Source organism: Hyalella azteca, unplaced genomic scaffold, assembly GCF_000764305.2.
Source record: "Hyalella azteca isolate HAZT.00-mixed unplaced genomic scaffold, Hazt_2.0.2 contig16900, whole genome shotgun sequence".
Classification (NCBI taxonomy): domain Eukaryota; kingdom Metazoa; phylum Arthropoda; class Malacostraca; order Amphipoda; family Hyalellidae; genus Hyalella; species Hyalella azteca.
In genome coordinates this window covers 247,072-267,828 of record NW_025946706.1, presented here as the reverse complement: position 1 = coordinate 267,828, position 20,757 = coordinate 247,072, and the positions used below count along the sequence as shown (strand labels likewise).

Genomic DNA, 20,757 nt, shown 5'->3' with positions numbered 1-20,757 from the left:
GAGTGGCTTGTTATGAGTGGAGATGCCAAGCGTAAGAGTGGCTTGTTTGTGAGTGGAGATGCTAAGCATAAGAGTGGCTTGTTTGTGAGTGGAGATGCCAAGCGTAAGAGTGACTTGTTTGTGAGTGGAGATGCCAAGTGTAAGAGTGGCTTTTTTGTGAGTAGAGATGCCAAGCATAAGAGTGGCTTGTTTGTGAGTGGAGAACTGGAGATGCCAAGTGTAAGAGTGGCTTGTTTGTGAATGGAGATGGCAAGCATAAGAGAACCTCTTTTGTGAGTGGAGATGGCAAGCATAAGAGAACCTCTTTTGTGAGTGGAGATAGCAAGCATAAGAGAACATCTTTTGTGAGTGGTGATGACAATGGCAAAAAACCTTGCGTGCGAGTTATAGATTGCAAGGAGACCAATGAGAATAGAGAGTGGCCAGTGGCCTTTCTGACCCATGGTTGGGTTGCCCATACTCATATTCACTTTATTTACAAGATGCCCGCTAACTCAGCAGTTTGTTTACCACATTGCGCACAGATCTCTTCCTGTCACTACCATCAAACGGGGTAGAAAAGGAAGGTTGTGAGCGTTTTTTGTTGATAACTTCTTACCATGAAACATTTCAGAAACAAGTTTAGGCTCATTTTATAGCTTTTTGCAAGAGATATCGAATGGCATCTTCAAAAAAATTCCATATGCTATTTGTAAGGCACTAGACGCAAAATAAAAGGCTCCTGAATTAATCTCAAAATGGGGTAAAAAGGGACACTTGAAATAAAACTCAATTTCAAACATTTGAAGCATGCAGAGTGTACCGTCAACCGGGGCTACTCGGGATGGTTTTGAGCGTTTTTTGTTGATAACTTCTTATCATGAAACATTTCATAAACAAGTTTAGGCTCATTTTATAGCTTATGAGGGCTATAGAATGGCATCTTCAAAAAAATTCCATATGCTATTCGTAAGGTGCCAGAAGCAAAAAAAGAGTGTCCCGAGTAGCCCCATCAAATGGGGCTACTCAGGACACTTGGAATAACACTTCATTTTAAAATATTTGAAGCATGCAAAGTGTACTCATCCATTACTAACAGTACTCTGAAGGCCTCGTCTTTTATTGTAGAAAGTTTGAAGCATGCAAAGTGTACTCATCCATTACTAACAGTACTCTGAAGTCCTCCTTTTTCATTGTAGATGATGTAGAGGTAGAATAAATGACATTTTCTGTGATTTTTACTAGTTTTTCCTTTATTGATATGATATTACCATATACATTGATTACTGTATTATTGATGCGATATAATAAATGAATAGACTTATCAATAATTGTTTACCCAAAAATCCCTACCTAAGTCGTAAACACCACCATGGCCTGTTGGCCATTATTGAAGGCAATAAGTGCCCTTTTTAGCCTTCCATTATGATCCGTATACTGTTATTGTTAGTAGGCTAATTGCAACATAAAAAATAACACTTCAAAAAGACAAAAAAGCTGAAAAAAATAGAAAAAATCAAATAAATAAAAAAAATCATTAAAATAAAAAAATAATTGATTTATTTTTTTTTATTTTTGAAAAAGTAAAAAAAATCACCAACCCTGCTCATTACACACCCGTCCTACACCCACAGGGTTGGACGCTCCCTTAGCGCCATTTGCCCAGAGTGTGGGAATCCCCTCCAATCTGTCCAGCACCTCTTTGCCTGCCCCACCTTCCCCATGTCCCTCAGCGTCTCATCATTGTGGGACAACCCCATGGAGGCGTCGATGTTCCTGGCCCATCTTCCCCCTCTTCCGGTGCCACCGCTCCGACCACTACCAGAGTCTCCGCCCACACAAGCGTGACGTTTGGCGCAAGAAACAACAACAACACACCCTCTCATATTTGGTGAGCCAGGGCTCTGTGGTTGGTATTCACACACAAATTTTATTGCATCTCACCTTGTATTTGTTTCTTGAGCAATATGATGGTTGATGAGCATGAACACTGTTCCTGTTTTGGTAGCTACTGTTCTTTAATGCGCCTGGCATTCATCTGACAAATTTTCCTGGCTTCATGCTTCTAACTTCAAATGTAATTAACTTTTTTGATTGGGCTGCAGAATTAGATTTTAAATAATTACTTATTTTGTGCATCCTGTGGAATTAGTGGCAATTTTTTGCAGACTGAGCCATCTGCAGAGTTCATTAACTAACGTATACAAATCTGTCTGAAGTTGCATTATTTCCACTTAGGTAGTGGCAAAGCAGAGAATTTTTTTGCCCTTCTTCAATCCTGGTGGAATTCCAGGATGTGGACAGTCACTTAGCTCCACCTTCACAGCTGGGGGAGGGGGGTGTGCAGTTTGAAGGTACAAGGAGAGTGGTAAATGTGGTGGAAATGGCAGTGATTTTCTTGTTGAAGCACTGTAGTACAGTCTGCCAGGACGTGCACTCCTATTTTGGCTGGCAAGCTCCTAAATGGTCATTAAAAAGGTACTTGGTCATTTAGAATGCCACCATATGCCTCATGCTAATTTTTCAGTCATATAAGTAGACCAGTAGGCAGTAAGTATCAGTATCATCTATATCATCATTATCATACATAAGATATTTGCTTAAATCCTGAGTAAATGAGGTAATTAAAAATGAACTGATTCTAAAAAATCTCTGGTTTGTTACCATGACTCGAGATTTAAATTAATATCTTGTGTATGATTGACAAGGCCAAGCCTGGCTGGCACCTGTCTACACTTCTCAGTTTTTTTTACACACAGGTACATACTAAAATCTAACTTCTTCACCTTCACCTTTGACTCGTCAAAAACACCAAGGTTGGTTTAAATGGTTTAACATTATTGCTAACTTGTGAGCTCTGCTGCTGCAAGCTGCAGTCATGTGGGATCAGGCACATCAGTGTATCACTGCCTGATGCATTATAATAAATAATCTTGCAAAGTACCGGTACTGTAGTAACTACCAATTTTGCAAATACTGAAGGACCAAGTATGGGGCTCTACTTTTTCTCTTTGACAAGTTGACAGTCTGACAGAGATAATTGAGGTGCTTCTGAGTTCTGACACCACAAGTTCTGACTGTCCTGTTGAAACCAGTTTAATTGGTTATTAAAAAAAATTTTCTTGCTTGAGTTTTGATCAAAGCACTTTCAGAGAAATTATCCATGCATTTCAAATTTTCTAGTTTATTATTCCATCAATCCTAGCAATAAACAAAAGGTTCACTATGACTATGCCCCTGACTTGAATGACACCAGGCACATATATAGTGGCAAACTAGAGATTTCTTAAAATCATTTCATAATTAGTTATTTTGATCTAGTTCAAAATTCAATCAATATACTATGAAAGAAACTAGTTGTATGTTTCAAATTATTTTTTCACCCTATACTTATAGGGAAGGTTACCTCTTCTTTGCCATTCTCACTCTGAGTGGCACAATCTTTTTAGGTTGGAAAACTGTAAAGCAGCATACTGGAAAGCAAGAGTTTTTGTTGATGTTTATTAATGTTGTTAGCATTCTTATTAATTACTCCTATAGGATTATGATAGTCAACAAAATTTTGAACCAGAATCAGCTAACTTGAACTGTACCAAGTCTAACAACTCCTTCATTTGCCACTATGCAGACATGCAGTGTAGTGAAATAGTGAATCAATTGGAGAGCTATTCTTACCCTGAGAAATTTTGCTGAGTGAAGAGTGAAACCACCTGTGAATAAGATGAGAATCCCTCACTGGCAGTCACAATTAGAAAATCCTACTTTTCTTTTCTGAAACATTGTGGATCAAACATTTCAGAATTTTGGTAGGTATTGAATCTTTCAGCCCCAAAGTCATGTATTTTTGTTTGATCAAAGATATCATGGTCCACATGTGTGTTATTTCATGACTTCAGCAATTCAATACCATACAGATGCTATATTATCCTGCACATTATAGTGCACAATGACTGCACCCAAAATATTTTTTGCAGACTATTAACCTTTTTTACTGGGTGAATAGATAAACACAACCACCACCTCCAGTCCTCACCATGAATGGATAAAAAATGCCACCACCTTGCAGTTTGGCAAATGAGTTTGCAGTGCTAAAAATGGCTTTCCACAGCCTGGAAAAGCAATTCACGGCTCAAAAAATTGACTCATGGCTCACAAACATTAAAATTCACATTTCTAAAAATCAAGTTGTGGCTTGGAGAGTAGATATTTTCCTCAGTAGCTTGCAGTCAACTTTGCCTGTTTTATAGCCCTGGTCTAGACTAGATTTTTCATAGAGATAGCAATGGCACATTTTGTCCAAAGATTCTCAAAAATTGCACTTAAAGCAAAAGTTTTTACCTGCAATTTTTTAAATTCTTATTTATAGGAGTGATACCCAGATTGGTTTGAACTGAGCATATGCACAAATATTGATCTAAAAATCTGGGATCAAACTTACCTTTGATATTGAGTTCATATTTTGGAACTGATAAAGTTTCTTGCCTGGAACTGAAATACAGGGTCATCAATATTTAGCATTACAACTTTGAGTGGTTAGAACTAGGAAATGAAACGCAATTGTGAATGTTTGAAAATGTATTTATGTAGGCAGAGGTTCAGAGATACAATTCCCACAATTTCATTCAATACATTCACCATCTGCATCATTAACGAGTTCTAGATGCTTAGAGAAAGCCTTACACAAGTCACGAATGACACTTAGCGGGATTTTGGCCACTCCTTCAGCAGTTTGACCTTTAGGGCATCCAAACTGCTATGGTGAAGGGTCGAGACCTTGCTCTCAAGGTATGACCAGATCTTAAAATCCAGAGGATTCAGATCAGGTGAGGATGGGGGCCATTCATCTTTGGTAATGAAGTTGGAACATTCTTGACAGCCACTCCTGAGTCAATTTGGCCCCATGGGATGGTGCAGAGTCCTGCTGGAACGACCAGGGACGTTTTTTGAAGTGCTTTTGTGCCCAGGGCAACAATGCACCAACAAGGATGGCATCTCGATAGTTCTGATTCAATTTCACCTCTTTGTCAACAAAAAAGAGGGGTCCCCTTGAGGGCTCTGTTATGGCTGCCCAGACCATCACTGAGGTCAGGCATTACTTCCTAGTCACCACACAGGATCCTTCGTCCAATTCTTTGACCAAATTTGATCATTTTGATCATCTGTTGAAGTAGTGTTCAACATTGAATATCTCTCATCACTGTAAACAAGGTTCAGCGGTGTGCCATCATGAATGCAGGAAAGAAGAATCTTGGATCTTTGGAGGCGTTTGTCAACAACTTGAGCTGACAGTTGGTGTTTTTTGACAGGCTTCAATGGGGGACAATTTTAGGTCCTTCCGGAGAACAGTCGACATGGTTCCATATGACACATTTGACTCTTTTGCGAGTGTATCGATTTTGAAAAAACAATGTAACGCTAAATATTGATGACCCTGTAATCTTGAGTAAATAACCTACCATTCCTGGAAGAAATAGAACATTAAAACTATAAAATTGGGCAGGAGCCACCCATGGTTGATACAAGAATGCTGGTACCTGCATATAATTTCTCCCCCTTGTGTAGCCTGTCCCTACTTTTTTTTTGTGAAAAGTAAGAATAATAGCACATATATGCATGATATTTCTAATAATCACCTGTGATTTTTTACAGATGGGTTAGAATACCACCCTAAATATATCCACTTTCCAAGATGCAATTATAGCTCTTTCACCATTTTCCAAGTCATTAGATTCAGCACATGAAGAGCAAAGTCTCCATGTTGCCAATAAACTTGTGGCTTTAAAATTAAGTTGTTGCTTTGAGAGTAGATGTTGTGTTGGCTGCATTTCACACCAATGCAGGGTGGAATTCTAAGAATGGTGGCTCATATTTTCATGATTGATCCAACCTGGGTACATGATCAGTTTCAAAATATCAGCCAAAAAGGAAAAAGAAAATGTACTTTCAGAATTTTTGATCCAACATATGTAAACTTCTAAAAAGAATATTTTACCCCTCCTGAATTCCACCTTGCCCTAGTGCCTAGTGGGTTAAGAAAAATCAGATTTAATGTATTTCAGAGTTAAGATTATGATTTATTTTGAATTAACTACAGTTATTTGTAATTCATTGTTTGTTAAAGTGTGGTTAACTGTTGCTCACACAACTTTTTATTTCTCACTTGCAGGCCATTGATAGTTAAAGTGATAGGTATATTCAATAGGTAATGATTTTGGATGTATCATTCTGATGTCCAGCTGCAACTGATTAAATTATGGCAAATATAGTAAAAGCTGCTTTGAGTGTACCGGAAGAACTTCTTGTCTTTGGTTATTCTTGTAAATTATTTAGGGATGATGAAAAAGCTCAATTTATTGAAAGTGGGAGCCATCTCATTCCCTGGATGGGTGACACTACTATGATGATTGACAGGTGAGTGACAGTCTTAATTCGCTATGCATTAAAAAGTTTTCAGTGACCTCAAGTATGTTCAAATTATGAATTTTTTCTTATAATTTATCATTATTTAAACTGTGATATTTCCAGGATTTTATTTTCCGAGGATGTAACTGATTTATTTAATATTGCAGGTATGATGTTTGTGGTGCTTTATACTCAAGTATCTTCAAATTATGAATTTTTTCTTGTGATTTATCATTATTAAAACTTGGATATTTGCAGGATTTTATTTTCCAAGGACATAACTGATTTATTTAATATTGCAGGTATGATGTTCGAGGAGCTTTATATGATCTAGGAGCTGCTGCTTCCAGTGGTCCACCAGCTGTACTCACTGAAGTTGAGCTCAAGGAAGAAGAGCTGTGCAAGTATGAGAGATACGTGGCTCTGTACTATGATCTTGACGTCATTGCTGAAAAAGAAGGTATGAGTTCTCAAATCCGTCATTTGCATGATTTGAATCAACAAAATATGTTCTTACTAGTTACTCATTGTGACAGTATATAGGTAGGAAATGTGTTATTTGCAATGCCACGAAATTAAACATTATCACAATCTTTTTTAAAATTGTCATATTCCTATTGATAAATAATATACATGCTATTTTTCATAGTCCATAGATTAAAATCTCGAGTCTTTGAGCTAAAAAATAACAAAGAGCAAACGATTTATTTTTCTACTACACAACTTGTATTTACAGTTTACTAACGACTTTACCTACTGATTTATTATCCTATTGAATTAATCATAGTTTTATGTTGCAAACAAGTGCTAAACTATGCTTGTATTGTTTTTAAAAATTATGATATAACTCTTATTGCGGGATTGTGTTTTGGATCCATCTGAGTAATCATGATATAGGTAACTCTCATTGCCTGATTGTGTATAGAATCCATCTAAGTAATCATGATATCAGTCTTATTGCCTGATTGTGGTTAGAATCTAAGGAAGAGTTTTCTCTTCAGAGGAAGAAAGTAAGCGACTGCAAATGGAGCTAGCTCATGGCACATCAAGTTTCAGCCAAGTTGGGTACTCTTATGATGGTTTTCCAATGGCTGTTCCTGACACTGCTGATGATTCTTCTCAAACAAGCAATGTTCCACAACCAGCACTTGATACAGTGGTGTCAGTACCATTGCAGAACAAACCTCATGACAAATTTACTCCACCTTCTTCTCTGTCACTGCCACCAGGAATTGTTGTTGTAAGTTCTTATCCCATTATATTTGTCAGTTATTCGGATTCCACCGTATGCTTCTTTGATATTGATGCGCTTAATTGATATTCCTTTTCTTAGATAATAGTCAAATAATGGATTCTTTCTTCTTTTATATTCACATAATTTGCTATGAGACATAAATTTGTGGTATAATTAATAGAGAGCAAGAAAAAATGCAAAAATTCTGCTAGTTCAGGATTTTCATGGAAGTTTTTCAAAATTAAAGTTTTATGGGAGGCTTTTTCTGAATTGATTGATGTGTGAAGTACAATTTTCTGCTTAAAATTGAAAAAATAATTTTTTTCAGCCAACAAGCCTGAAACAACACAAGATCATAGTGAAGACAGCAGGGTTCATTGCTAAGCAAGGCTCTCAGATGGAGATCATCCTGAAGACCAAACAAACTGGCAATGCTCTTTTTGGCTTCATGTCATTTGACAACAGCCTCAATGCCTACTACAAGCATATTGTGGGGCTCATGAAGAGTGGCAGGTAATTAGAAGTTTTGTTGCCGCATGGCAGCTTTTTGTGCTCATCAGTATTTACTTTTATTTCTTGTTTAGATGGCATCCTGGCATAAAAGGCAAGGATTTCATCCTGATATATAATTCATTTATTTTTCAATCAAAAAGCAATTTGAAAGACAAATCATTTAAAATTTTTTTTTTTATTGACCAATGAATCATTGTTAAAACAAGAAACTGAAAGCTTAGCTCAAAATATGTAGCTAGATTTGCATAAAAATTATGTCAATGTAACAAAGTATTTTTCGTGGTCCTTGTGAATATAGTTACAATATTGTGAAAACTTCTCGTTTCTAGGTATGTTGAAGAACAGCAAGATGAAGATCCAGTGGAAGATGCGCCTGCTGCCAGTTTTAATCCATCAGCAGATGCAGCGCCCGACGCTGCAACTCCCAGCAGAAAAGTTACCACATTCTCTGATTGTTCTTATTCTAAGCTCATTAGTAAAATTAAAGAAAATCAGGCTAAACAAGCAAACTCACAAGCTAGTGCCGCGGATGCCATCTCTCAACAGACAGAAAAGAGTAAAGCAAGTATACAGAGCGTGGCTCAAGCTCCTCTTGCTGTCCCGTCGTCACCGTGCGTCCAGCCTACTGCTGCTGATAAAACAGTAGCCCCGAACAAGCCATTTGCTGGACTCGTTGATTATCCTTCATTTAATCAGGCAGATGAAAGTGATTACAGTTACTCTGATTCAGATTCTCATTCTCCAGTAACTCCTGCACCTCAAAACGGAGATATTCAACCTAAAGTCACAAAAAACAAGGACAAGAGTTGTCTTGGTAAACGAAATAGCTCTTTGAAGAAAGATGGTGAAGTGAGCAATGTCATCGACAGTTACGATGCTGTCAAATGGCCTTCTAACAGAGACCAAATGGTCATAGATAAAATTGCGTGCTATATTGTCAAAAACGGATCTAGGTTTGAACAAACCATCAAAAGTAGAGGTGAGTTTTCTTTCATTGCATAGATGATTTATTCTAATCTTACTTGACATTCTTCACTGCCGGCTATTCCTAAGATTGTAAGGTGATGTTGCTAATATATTTTTTTAAATTGAGAATAAAATGATTTTTACATTAATTCCTTTACAGGTGATCCTCGTTTTGATTTCCTCAAAACTGGTAACGACTACAACAAATATTTTGAACTGAAAAAATCTCTTTTTGCTGAAATATTTGGGGAGCATCTCAGCAAAAGCGCCTCCAAGCGTTCTGAAGTAAGCTAATATTTCTTAATTGCATCGTAAATTGAGTTTAGTTTCATTTATTAACTTTGTATTATTGTGCATGAGATTGTTCATTTCTTTAGACCCATATTATTATGAATGAAATGGTTTGATGTTTGTTATGTTTGAAATTCCTGGCCCTCTGATCCATTTACTTGTTGCAGAGCACCAGGGACATGAAGACTGTTATAGCAGCATCTAAATCCATGGCTGGCAGTGACTGTGTCAGCAGTCCTCCCACCATCAGCTTCAAACTGAAGCAGCGTAAGGACCAGGAAGTTACTCTGCCCCCTACCAGCTTCCCGCTCGAGTCTAGTTCCAGTGAAGAAGATCTAGAGAATCTTGATGCCGAGGAGCAACAGAAGCGCCAAGAACTTCGTCAGGAACGCCGTCGCTGGCGTCAGATGAAGCGTGAGCAGTTCGAGCAGGAGAAGAAGGAGCGCAAACTCAGGGAGGAAGAGCTGGAAAAGAAACGTGCTGAGGAGGCAAAACGTGCAGCCATGAAAAATTATGATGAGTATGAACGGCCGAAAGCCATGCAAGAAGATGAGGAGAATTCATCGGCTGATGAGGAAATGTATGACATCTTCAAATATGGTGAGACTGTTAATCATGATGTTATTCACAGTCACTTATGATGCACGCATCACTGTATTTCTGCAAGTATATTATCTTTACAGCCGAAATAAAGTTCAATTACTGATAATGATGTCTTTCAAATTAGATTGTTTTAATACTCGGTAATGAATTTATATTAAATAACTTATCCACAATAGCTCAAGAAAACCGCGGCGCTGACGAGTACGGCGACTCATGCGACGCGCAGGAGGCAGCCGCTGCCCCTGCCAAGCCCTCAGAGAAGCGGCGTAAGCGCAAGGCGGCCGCGCATGCCTTCATATCCAAGCTCAAGGTGGACCCCGCCAACCCTCCTGCCCCTCCAATGATCGGTGGGCTCTTGTTGTGTGACTGAAAGTATGCTAGAATCGTATAAACTCAGAGAAATTAGTGAGACTATGTCCGAACATCGGTGCACTTTGTTCCTCTCTGTGGGGCATCCTGACCCAGTGTGGCCTGGTGAAAGGACGTGGCAGTACCATGTGCCAAAATTATGTCAGTACTTGGACAATATGAGCCATTCATTTTCTGAGTGTACTATATAAATTTCCTGTAATTGCCTTGCAAAAATAATTTTGATTATAATGAGCGTTAGAAAGTTCTATATATTTTTATTTTCTATCGTGTTATATGCAGTTTCCATTTGAAATGTATAAATGGATGTTTTCTTGAAATTTTGGTACGCGCATTACTTGTTCACAAATTCTAGATAAGAGTTCTATTTAAACAAATTCGGGGTAATTGATCTTTTGAAACAAATTCTAGGTAACAGTTATACTTTCTTGTACCCAAAGAAATACCTTATTGAACCAACCATTGTTTCACAGGTCCCCAACTGCCTCCTGAGATTGCTGCACTCATGATGGCCGCCACCACTTCTCCCCCTCCTCCCCCATCACCACTCCCCTCGTCTCCTACCTTGTCCCCTCGTCCTGCTTCGTCGTGCCCCCCGTCCTCCCCCCCATCGCCCCGCACTCCACAGCCCCTCAGTAAGGACCACTCACCCTCCATGGATCGCTCGAGGTCTCCAGCAGCCGTCGTCTCAGAGCCCGCTGAAGATGGTCTGATCTCAACGGCACATGATGACACCGTCTCGCAAGCAGCGCCGCTCTGCACGTAAGTAAATTTGACATCTTTCACTGCAGTGCCATTGTCAGTGTAGCTTTGCTTATGGTACAGTTAATCTGTAAGGGTATCGAAGAGGCTAAACGGCATCAGTCGAACCGGTGGGTAATAGTGGACGCATCACACAATAAATTTAATGAGATATAAACGAATCGACATCTTAACTTAGGAACAAGGCAAGATCCGGGGAGGGAATGCAGTTAGCCGACGAGAGAATCCCAGACGACTGACGGTACAGTTATGGAAGACTGACGTTAGGGTTACGGACGACTGACGGTAGGGTTACGGACGACTGGAGGTAGAGCCACGTACGGACGACTGACGGTAGAGATACGGACGACTGGAAGTAGCCCACACGACTGGTTCACAGATGGCGGATAGAGGCACAGACGACTGGTAGTTCCATAGGCCTACTTGATAACACTGCTGTGATAGTCTTGCTGTTAACTCGGGTCACTGGTGTGTCAGATAGTAGACAGTCTCCCCAACCGGAACTGGAATGGATACAAGAGAGATCAGCATGGCCCCTTAAACGTTTCAAAGGTACAGAACATAATATTCACAGGCAAGACAAATGAAGATTTCCTATCAAGAGAACATTATTAGTTACTAACCTATGGCGCTGGCGGCCAGAGCAAGAGTGGCTGATGGCCGGCTAATGAACACAGACTAAGACTACGGAGGCAAATATTTCCCTAGGGTTAGCTAGAAATGGCTTGATCCTTACATAATCATTCTCAGTGTAATCAGAATCTCTTTGAGGCAAGATTTCTTTCTAAATACTACTTTTTCATATCAATTGCTTAGTATAATTCTCTTTTTCTGCATTTTACGCATTATTTCGACAAGTATTCATTTTGACAACTATCTTGGCAACCCTTAACAGTAAAGCATATTGTGAAAAAAAATCAATCATTACAATTGGCGATTACCTCTCAGCCTGCTTTGATGATGATTTAGGTTTCGTTCGCTAAATACGCCTTAAAATTGGATATGGTTGTGTTTTAGGAGTGCAGGTATGTTAATATGGTTTGTAACAGTTGGACGTTTGTAAGAGTTTTATTGAATATCAAGGAGTAAGTGTTCAAAACACGATCAAGTGCGCTTTGATTCTAAAAGAACAGATTTGCAGGTCAGGCGATGCTCCGGCGTCACCGTCTTTGCCGTGCCAGCCTGCCAAGAAGCCGCCGGGTCTGCTAGCTGCGGCGGTGTCGTCACTCCTGATCAACGGTGAGCTGGCCCCTTACGATGTCCTTTTATCAGCTCAGTTTACTCTAATACAATGGAAAGACATCGCTCCTCCTTCTGTTTCTCTAAATCCACAAGGATGTTTACCAGCCGTCACTGCCTGGCTTAGTACTTGTGCGAATTTATTTAAATCTTATCTGCTTATTACCCCTTAAGGTTTCTTAAGTAATATTCTTCATTACTCAAGGTGAAAAATATTTGAAACTCTTAAGTACTTTCATTAATGTCTCTCGACCCACAAGGTGGGCCTGGCAGTGTCGTGCTGATTTTTTGGGCCAATTGTAGACACTCACATTGCCTCAACTTTGGTCTGCCTAATCTTCATAATTTGCCATCAAGGGATGGCTAGTAAAATTTTGTTAAAACTAAGCGAAGCTCTAACAAAAATCTTAGAAATGTTGCACGTTTTATTGCCGTGCAAGTTGAGGAATGAGGAGATGCCAAGATTGTGTGATTGTCTCGGATCTTACAGTTGGCTGGCTCACTTATCAATTAATGATCATCTCAAGGAGCATCAAGCCATTACAGTGTTCCGGTGCTGTTACAAACGCACTTGATTTATATTCATTTTTAAAGTTTCCATTGTATGTTTTTCAATAAGTAAATTTGCTAAAAACAAAGGCCTATGCTCCCTGAGACATACTCCGTCCGATGCAAGTACCTTGCTGGTGTACTAACTTGTTCTTTTCAAATTATTTTAATTGTTCATTAATAATAACTTCGCATTTTTTGTTCAGTATTAATCAACAGTGTACACTCGCAGTGTTCTTGAAGCAAAAAATATGATCTCCGGCTTTGGTGCTCGAACGTGTAACAATTGAACACTTTCGCGCGCCCACTGTCGGTGACGTTATGGTTGTCTATGATGTTCTTGATTGTCATTACAGGTTGAGGCAGTTATTGAGTTGCGTGCCCCTGAGGATGATGATGATGGCCCACGCTGTGTCAGGAGGGCTCAGCTGCCGCCCTTGCTGAGAGGAGGTACGCTTTTGCGTCGCCTCCACAACCTGCGTTCTTCTTAACATTTCTTTTGTTCGCAGCTGCCGCCGTAACCAATGTCAGCCAACTCTGGTGATGGTTGGCTAATTCTGACCATGGTTGGCTAATTCTGACGACTGTTGGCTAATTCTGACCATGGTTGGCTAATTCTGACGACTGTTGGCTAATTCTGACCATGGTTGGCTAATTCGGATAATTGTTGGCTAATTTCGACTATGGTTGGCTAATTCGAACGATTGATGGCTAATTCTGAACATGGTTTGCTAATTCAGACGATTGTTGGCTAATTCTGGCTATTGTTGGCTAATTCTGAAGATTGTTGGCTAATTCTGGGGATTATTAGCCAGACAACTGAAGTTTGTACTATCAGGGTGCTTGACGCAATTGTTGCGAGTGGTTCATGGATATCTGACTCTCTGTTGTTTAGTGTCGCTTACGTACTTGAACAACTTTTTTCGAAAATTCTGATAGGATTAGCAGAGATGTCTTGTCAATTAAATATTCATTATTAATTTTCCAGACTTATTGATTCTTAATACTGAAGGTGCCACACTGGAAATTTGTTTACTTGGTATTGAATATGAAAATGTGTCGCCGTCTTCAATCAAAAAATATTGATGTGTTGAGATCCTATTCAGGCAGCTGATATTGCTTATGAGCTCGTGTTCCGTTGACAGTGACTTGGGGATAAAATTTTCACTTCTCATATGCCAATTTAGAAGCGAGGAAGCTTCTGTACTCCTATTGACTTGGTTCTTTTGTAGGTTCCTTACTAAAAATCCCGCTTTCCTTGCAGCTGTTTTGATAACGATCTCATCTCGATTGGTCAGGTTTATAGCCGCAGTGGCATTTCTGGCATTAATTTATTTTTCGGCGTCGAAATTTCTACATTCACGAGCACAATTATGGCGAGCTTTGAATGCCTTCACACGTTCTTTGATTGGAGAAGCTGTCCTCGTCACCTGAGTGGTCACGTTGAGGCAGTGAGTCTGCCCTACGAACTATTTTCCGTTTGAGATTTATCAAAATCTACAGATGTTTATCCTCGGCATTTGCAGCAGTGAAAACGGCACGATTTATGCAGGAGCTAAAGACTTAGTTCTTCATTGGCGCTTAAGCCAAGAATATCTGGCAAGCGTGTAAAAAAATTGTCATATAAAACTCGAGGCCACCGGAAAGCAACGGTATTGCAAGTATTTACCGGGGTTTGAAATGACAGAAAATTTCCAGATTACAAATATTTCTCACCGATAAATGTAAGAACATTTGTTGCAGCTGCAGGTACGTTGTTGGCAGGTGAGTTATCAGCAATTGCATCTTTGTTGACAAGTAGTGGTTTCATTTTATCAGTCCTTCATCGAACTACAGTCGATGAAATCATTTAGTTCAGCGACATTATTAGAAAAGTTTTTCAATTGTATTTATGGCGATAGAAGACTCGCTCATCTTCCAACCAAACGAGGCACATACATTCTCCGACTCGTAACCAAAATTCTTTTCACTCGTTAAGTATCTGTTATGAGATTTTCATTACCAGTAGCACATAACAACCAAATAATTTAAAACTATTTTAGAGGTTCTATATATATTTCAAAGGTTAATAGATAAATGCTTGGTATGTTTTCAGTTTATACATCCGTTTTTCAGGATTTTTGTTTATCAGAGATGAAACATTTCAATCATTGCTCAGGCTTTTGTTTTTTACAGATGAAACCGCGACTCGTGGTGGGATTGCTTCAAGCCCCTTCGCATCCTCCCTCAGTCGTGGCAGCAGCTCGCGTTCATCTAGAGTCAAGAAACGCAAGTAAGTTGTAACAACCACATTGTCTATGGATTTGTGGCTTGTCCTTTTTCTTTTCTTTATTTTATTTCAACAAAGATAACTTTTCAATCAATCAACAAGTATTCGTGGTTAATCTTGTGCTGACCATCAAACGACAATGCTATGCATTGGGTTTAAATAGCTATTTATTAAACTCTAGATTATGGTATTTTTCCAGTACTAATGTATTGTTTTCATGTGTGCATTGTCAGGAGCAGCAAACACCGCGAACGCTCCCTCTCCGCCAGCTCTGAACGTTCCCCTTCAACAAGCTCTAAGAAACGTAAGCGCAAGCACCATCGTCACGAGCGATCTTCACATCACAAGAAACGTCGTCATCACTCCGATCATTCTTCCAGCCGGAAACCAGCGCACTCCTCGTCTAAAAAAAAGAGCAAAAGCAAGAAGAAGAAGTCCAAATCAAGCAAGAGAAGCAAGAACAAGAAAGCTTCTCGTAGTCATCGTAACGCTTCAGTCTCCTCTTCTTCTTCAGACGATGAATTTTCGTCGTATAGTCGGTCATCTAGTGGGCCTGAATCTTCTGGGTCGTACAAGTACAGAGACAGGCGAAGTGAAGACAAAGACGCACAGAGTGGAGACGATATCCAAGTGATGTAGGTCGCCTTATTTTCTCCGTTACTTGCATATACTATTTTATGTTTCTGTATTGCAGCGACTGTTCATTTTAATTCAGTCGAGTACGTTCATACCTAATGTTATGCACATTTATTTTCTTTTATTATTTCTCATTTATATTGATCCTTGTTGTAAAGCTAAGAGTGAAATGTGTTTGCAATCAAAATCATAGATAATGTTCACTCGTATCTTCATCTATACAAGAACTGGTGTCAAATGTGGGAATCTTTGAGGAGGATTTTCCAGTTGCCATTCATCATGGTAGTTGATTCGGTTGAAATCAATATCTACATCGGGTTTTTGTTTTTATTTAGTTCGTAAAACCTCCTATTCAACATCTGGCAAGTACTTAAGAGTAGCAAATTGCTTTAATATAAATGTTGCTAATTTCTTTTATTATGTCAGTCGGCATAAATAGTTAAAGCATTACGAACCTTTAGCTTCTTAATTTATAGTTGAGTATCCTGTAGTATTTTTTTCATACATTTCTAGTTTTACGTGTTTATTCTATTGTATATTTGTTTATATATTTAACTGCAATCATTATAAACTGAATTCCATGTGTATTGACAGAGAGAGTGACAGCAGCAGCTCCAGCGTGATGAGTGTCCCGAGGACCTTGGCTCCGCTACCCACAGCTGCTGTTACCACCGCCTCTTCTAGAGCTTCCAGGTCAATGTTGTCTACATTAGAGAAGGTTGCACTATTCGTATTTGATGTATCACGGAATGATTCGAGCTCTTGAGAAGCCGTCATCAGTCATCACGGAATGATTCGAGCTCTTGAAGAGCCGTCTAATTTAGTTTACTTTTCTATGGAAACCTAGATTCTTTCGAATATGTAAACATCACTCAATTGAATATATATTTGAATTATCGACATCTCAGTTGACGCTCTAAGACATTTTGTCAATATTTTTCTTATTTGCACGCAGTTCGTCCAGAGAAGCATTTCTTGTTTCTGAGACGAGACCTCCTGAGGCCGCTTCCAGCACTCCAGCGACGAGCCCTCCTCCTGCCCCCAAACTGCCTCTGCCTACGACTTTTGATTTGAAGAGCAGCTCCGCCGTTGCCAGAATTACACAGGTTAGCGGATATGCAATGAGTGCCGTTAATTCAGCATTTCGTAAAACCAGAGATCCTGCATTTACTTGGTGCATCTCTGCGTCATGGTGCAAAATTACACAGTGTGGGTTTAAACACCATTTGTAGTCGATTTTTTTAAATTCTGAATCCACAGAAACCATGCTTCTATCAAGAAGATGAAATACATTCTTGCACTTGATAGCTTGTAGGTTGGGCGCAGTGGGGGTTTTCAAATCGAATGATACCGCTCCTAACCAGAATAATGCGTTTTCATACGATTTTTAATTTTAAAATGTTTAAGTGACGTAAGTATGTACATACCATCAGAGCCATTTTTTTGTATTCCAGGGCTTACGCGCCAAAGTTCACGCTCTCATGGAGAAACCGAGAGCCAACGACTGAATTTTTACTGTTGACGCAAAGCGCTTCCGTCCTCAGCAATACAACTCTCTCTGAATGAAGCGGGCTTTGTTATACGTCGTTTTTAGGAAATCGCAAGACAACCCGCGCTATCAATTGTATTTTTAAAGATGTTAATGTTAAGCATTACTCAATTTCGTTTCATTTTCCTGAGGTATAATTTTGTGAATTAATTCTTTGTAAATTTCTTTTTTACTGAAAATATGCTTGACCGTTCTTGTTTTCTTATGTAAAGGTCTTGCGTGTTTAAATTATACCCGAGAAGTTCCTGTCCCTGATTCGATCTTAGCCGAGTTGTGAGATAGAAATTAAAGAACTGTCCATTCCATGATGACCTGGTGCTATTCTATAAACAGACCTTCAATCTCCCTGCGACTGGTATCCTAATTGGTGAGGGGTAGGTAGGGGAGCTGTTCTATCGCTTCTATGAAAAGTGCTTAAGCCGCTAATGTGGTGGCGACCAACTTCAAGAGCCTTCGTATGTTACAAAATATACGTTTCTTTGAAAAATTCATTTATTTCTGACCGTGTGTGTCATTTTTTCGCTTCGGCAAATAGGAGACAACGAAGAAGAACTAATACATCGGTTTAATTTATAAATTTTAGCTCGACTAGTATTCATAATAATATTACCTACCGTCAATGCTACACAAGTCTCCTCATGGAATATTAGTTGAGTTTAATTTCATATAATTATATTCATAATTATATGACCCTAAATTTAATAATGAAGACAATCCCAAACCATATTTGCTAAACCATGGTTGAATTGAATATTGATAATAATATTACCTACCGTCAATACCTTAAGTTGAATAAATATTTCATATTCCCTGTAGCATGGCGACTTTAGAGTTTAGTGCCATTGACGGTAAAGTTCAACCATGGTTTGGCAAATTCTGCGTGTGCATGCTTGAATAGGTATAGCAGTAACATAACTCAAGGCGCTGCATGAAAGCTGAGCAACTTCGGCGCAAAAATTATTTTGATCCAACTAATACAATATTCATTACCTTCGATGAAGTTATGTATCACAAAATTTTAATTAGGTTCATTTCAACTATGCACATGATAAAACGCGATATAAATAATTCGCAACCACACGCTAAAGCTTCTTGATTTTTGTGTTTATTTGCCCGGCAAAGTAGGAATATTGCAAATTACTACATAATAATGTAAATTCCTACTTTCTTTAATACATTTGCGCAAAATGTGTTCGTTGCCCGTAGCAACGATCAATTCCAAATTTCCAAAGCGCGTGTGTTTATTATCGCGAGTGCATGGCGCTGGGTTGTTGCACCGACTCCTCCGACATCCCGCTCAATGTTCAACTCCATAACTTGCATACAGCATACCTTTCGAGGCATAGCTAACTAAAGGGACACATGAGCCTACTTTGTTAGGCTGCGCAGGTCAACTGAAAAGTAATTGACTGACGGGAGTACTGTGACGACAGTGACGTCTCGCCCAACGATTTACTCTATAAAGTCTTGCATGTAGGCAGTAGGCCTAGCGCCAAATTCGAGCCTTCAAAGTTCAAGGCATAGCTAACTACAGGTACAGGGACATATAAGAAATACTCCTGCTCGGCTGCTCCTACATACTAGTACATAGTACCTAAAAATAGTATGTGTGTGACATGTCCAATCTGAAAGAATATTATTAGATATTTGTTCTTTTTGGGATATGTTATTATATAAGCTGTTAGCTACACGCATTGGCCAAAGGAAGTTTGTGATATTATTCTGACTAAATTGGGAGTTTCTAAGTTTTAAGTTAGTTTTGAGATTTTTCTCTATTATTAGCTATGATTACTGTTATTCTATCAACAATCGCTTTAATTTCGTCAGGTTGGGCTTGCCTTGCAGTGCGGCAGTGGTCAGTAACGGCACGGGAATCCCGGGAATAGGTTCTCGTATGAAAAGGTTTTGGCAAAATAGTACAAAGAGAGGGTTGTAACTTGTAATGAAACACTGACACATTTCATATTAAATTGAGAAATTCAAGTTCACATCCTACGTTAACAAAAATCTCAACTTCTCAAGTACATGAAAAATGTAATTTGAACACATTCAAATTTGAGAACCTATCAGTTTACATCACAAAAATTCCTCTATTTACCACTTACACGTTATAAATTGCAGTTCCGTTCAGCCGTACGTCTGTTGCAAACGACTATAAATATAATCATAGTGGCAAAGCAGAGAGTTTTTTTAGACTCTCCACAGTATAATACACACACACTTTAGTTACAACTTACAGGCTACAGCCATAGATGCACTGACCCTTCCGCAGCTGTAGTCATAGTGGCAAACCAGAGCTTTTTTAGAATCAGTACATTTTTAATTTCCTTATTTACTCAAGATTTAAACCAATTTCTAAAGTATGATAATGCTGGTATCCAGGATACTTTAATGGTCTACATATAGCCTAGGACTCAAAAATGAACTTGAGGAAAAAACTCTCTGCTTTGCCACTATGGCTGTAGCCGCACGTTTGCACTTTGCAGCCATATTCCAAGTGGTCGTATTGCCGCTGTAGCCGCGCATCCTCGTGATCGCTGTTCTTCATAACCGTCGTGTCATGCTAATATTGATGCCTTCATTGCCTTGTGACCAGTCTGGGCCTGTCTGGCCATAGGTTGACTGTACTTCAGAATAGTGGCATAGTCTTCATCGTCGATGATGTTACTTCGGGCTCAATGCGGTGCTTGGGCAGTTGAAGATGACTGTAACCGTACCACTTCTTCTAATGCAAATAGTGACCGTCTCGTATTGTAGAGTGTAGACCATACTGAAGATAATTCCTGGTATAAAGCTTGGTGCTTGAAAACTTGAGTCTTCGCATTGCCGACATTATAATTGTAGAACGTCTCCTCGCCTCTCGCATTGCCTTACGGCCAAGTAGCAACCGTACCGTTAATGTCGATCATACTTTGTAGATTTTAGACGTGCGTTCAGAAATCGTCGCTGCCTCAATGAGTCTAGGTTTCTTGCAGGTTTCAATGTTCGAAAAACGTCAAAGCCGCCAGCCTCACGGCCGTGGCTGTTGCAAAGTCTGCTGACAGCAGACCGTGCTTGCGTGACAGTCACCTCCTTAGAACCAACAACCCTTGGCGCCAATTTTGAGGTCCTTATATAGGGAGCCGTTGCCCACAGTTAAGCCTATTCCCTCGAAGTGACGCTGCATTCCTCGAATGGAATTTCCCTCACGCTGCGGCTGAGCTTGCTAACTTTTAATGAATGTAAACTACCCCTGAGATGCAATATTCAATCCAAGTTCATGATGATTCTGTAGAAAAATATGAAAAAAAGTTGTAGAACACATTGCAGTTACGAAGGGGTTAAAACGTGTGTGTGAGTGTGACTGTTAATGGAAGCTGGAAGGCGGAAGTCTTGAAAGCAGGAAGGATTTTGTAT

The 20,757-nt window shown here is 39.3% G+C and overlaps 1 protein-coding gene across 1 annotated transcript; it reads left to right on the top strand.

Annotated features, from left to right (window-relative positions):
- Positions 1-1,567: 1,567 nt before the first annotated feature.
- LOC108671971 (protein suppressor of white apricot) lies at positions 1,568-17,472 on the top strand. The gene is made up of 16 exons (XM_018159576.2): positions 1,568-1,870; positions 6,146-6,390; positions 6,684-6,841; positions 7,383-7,621; positions 7,944-8,128; positions 8,458-9,107; positions 9,255-9,379; positions 9,553-9,985; positions 10,165-10,335; positions 10,831-11,119; positions 12,261-12,358; positions 15,083-15,179; positions 15,410-15,811; positions 16,407-16,505; positions 16,768-16,918; positions 17,267-17,472. The coding sequence occupies exons 2-16, from the start codon at positions 6,233-6,235 to the stop codon at positions 17,318-17,320; spliced, it is 3,309 nt and encodes a 1,102-aa protein (XP_018015065.1). The 5' UTR covers positions 1,568-1,870; positions 6,146-6,232; the 3' UTR covers positions 17,321-17,472.
- The last annotated feature ends 3,285 nt before the right edge of the window (positions 17,473-20,757 follow it).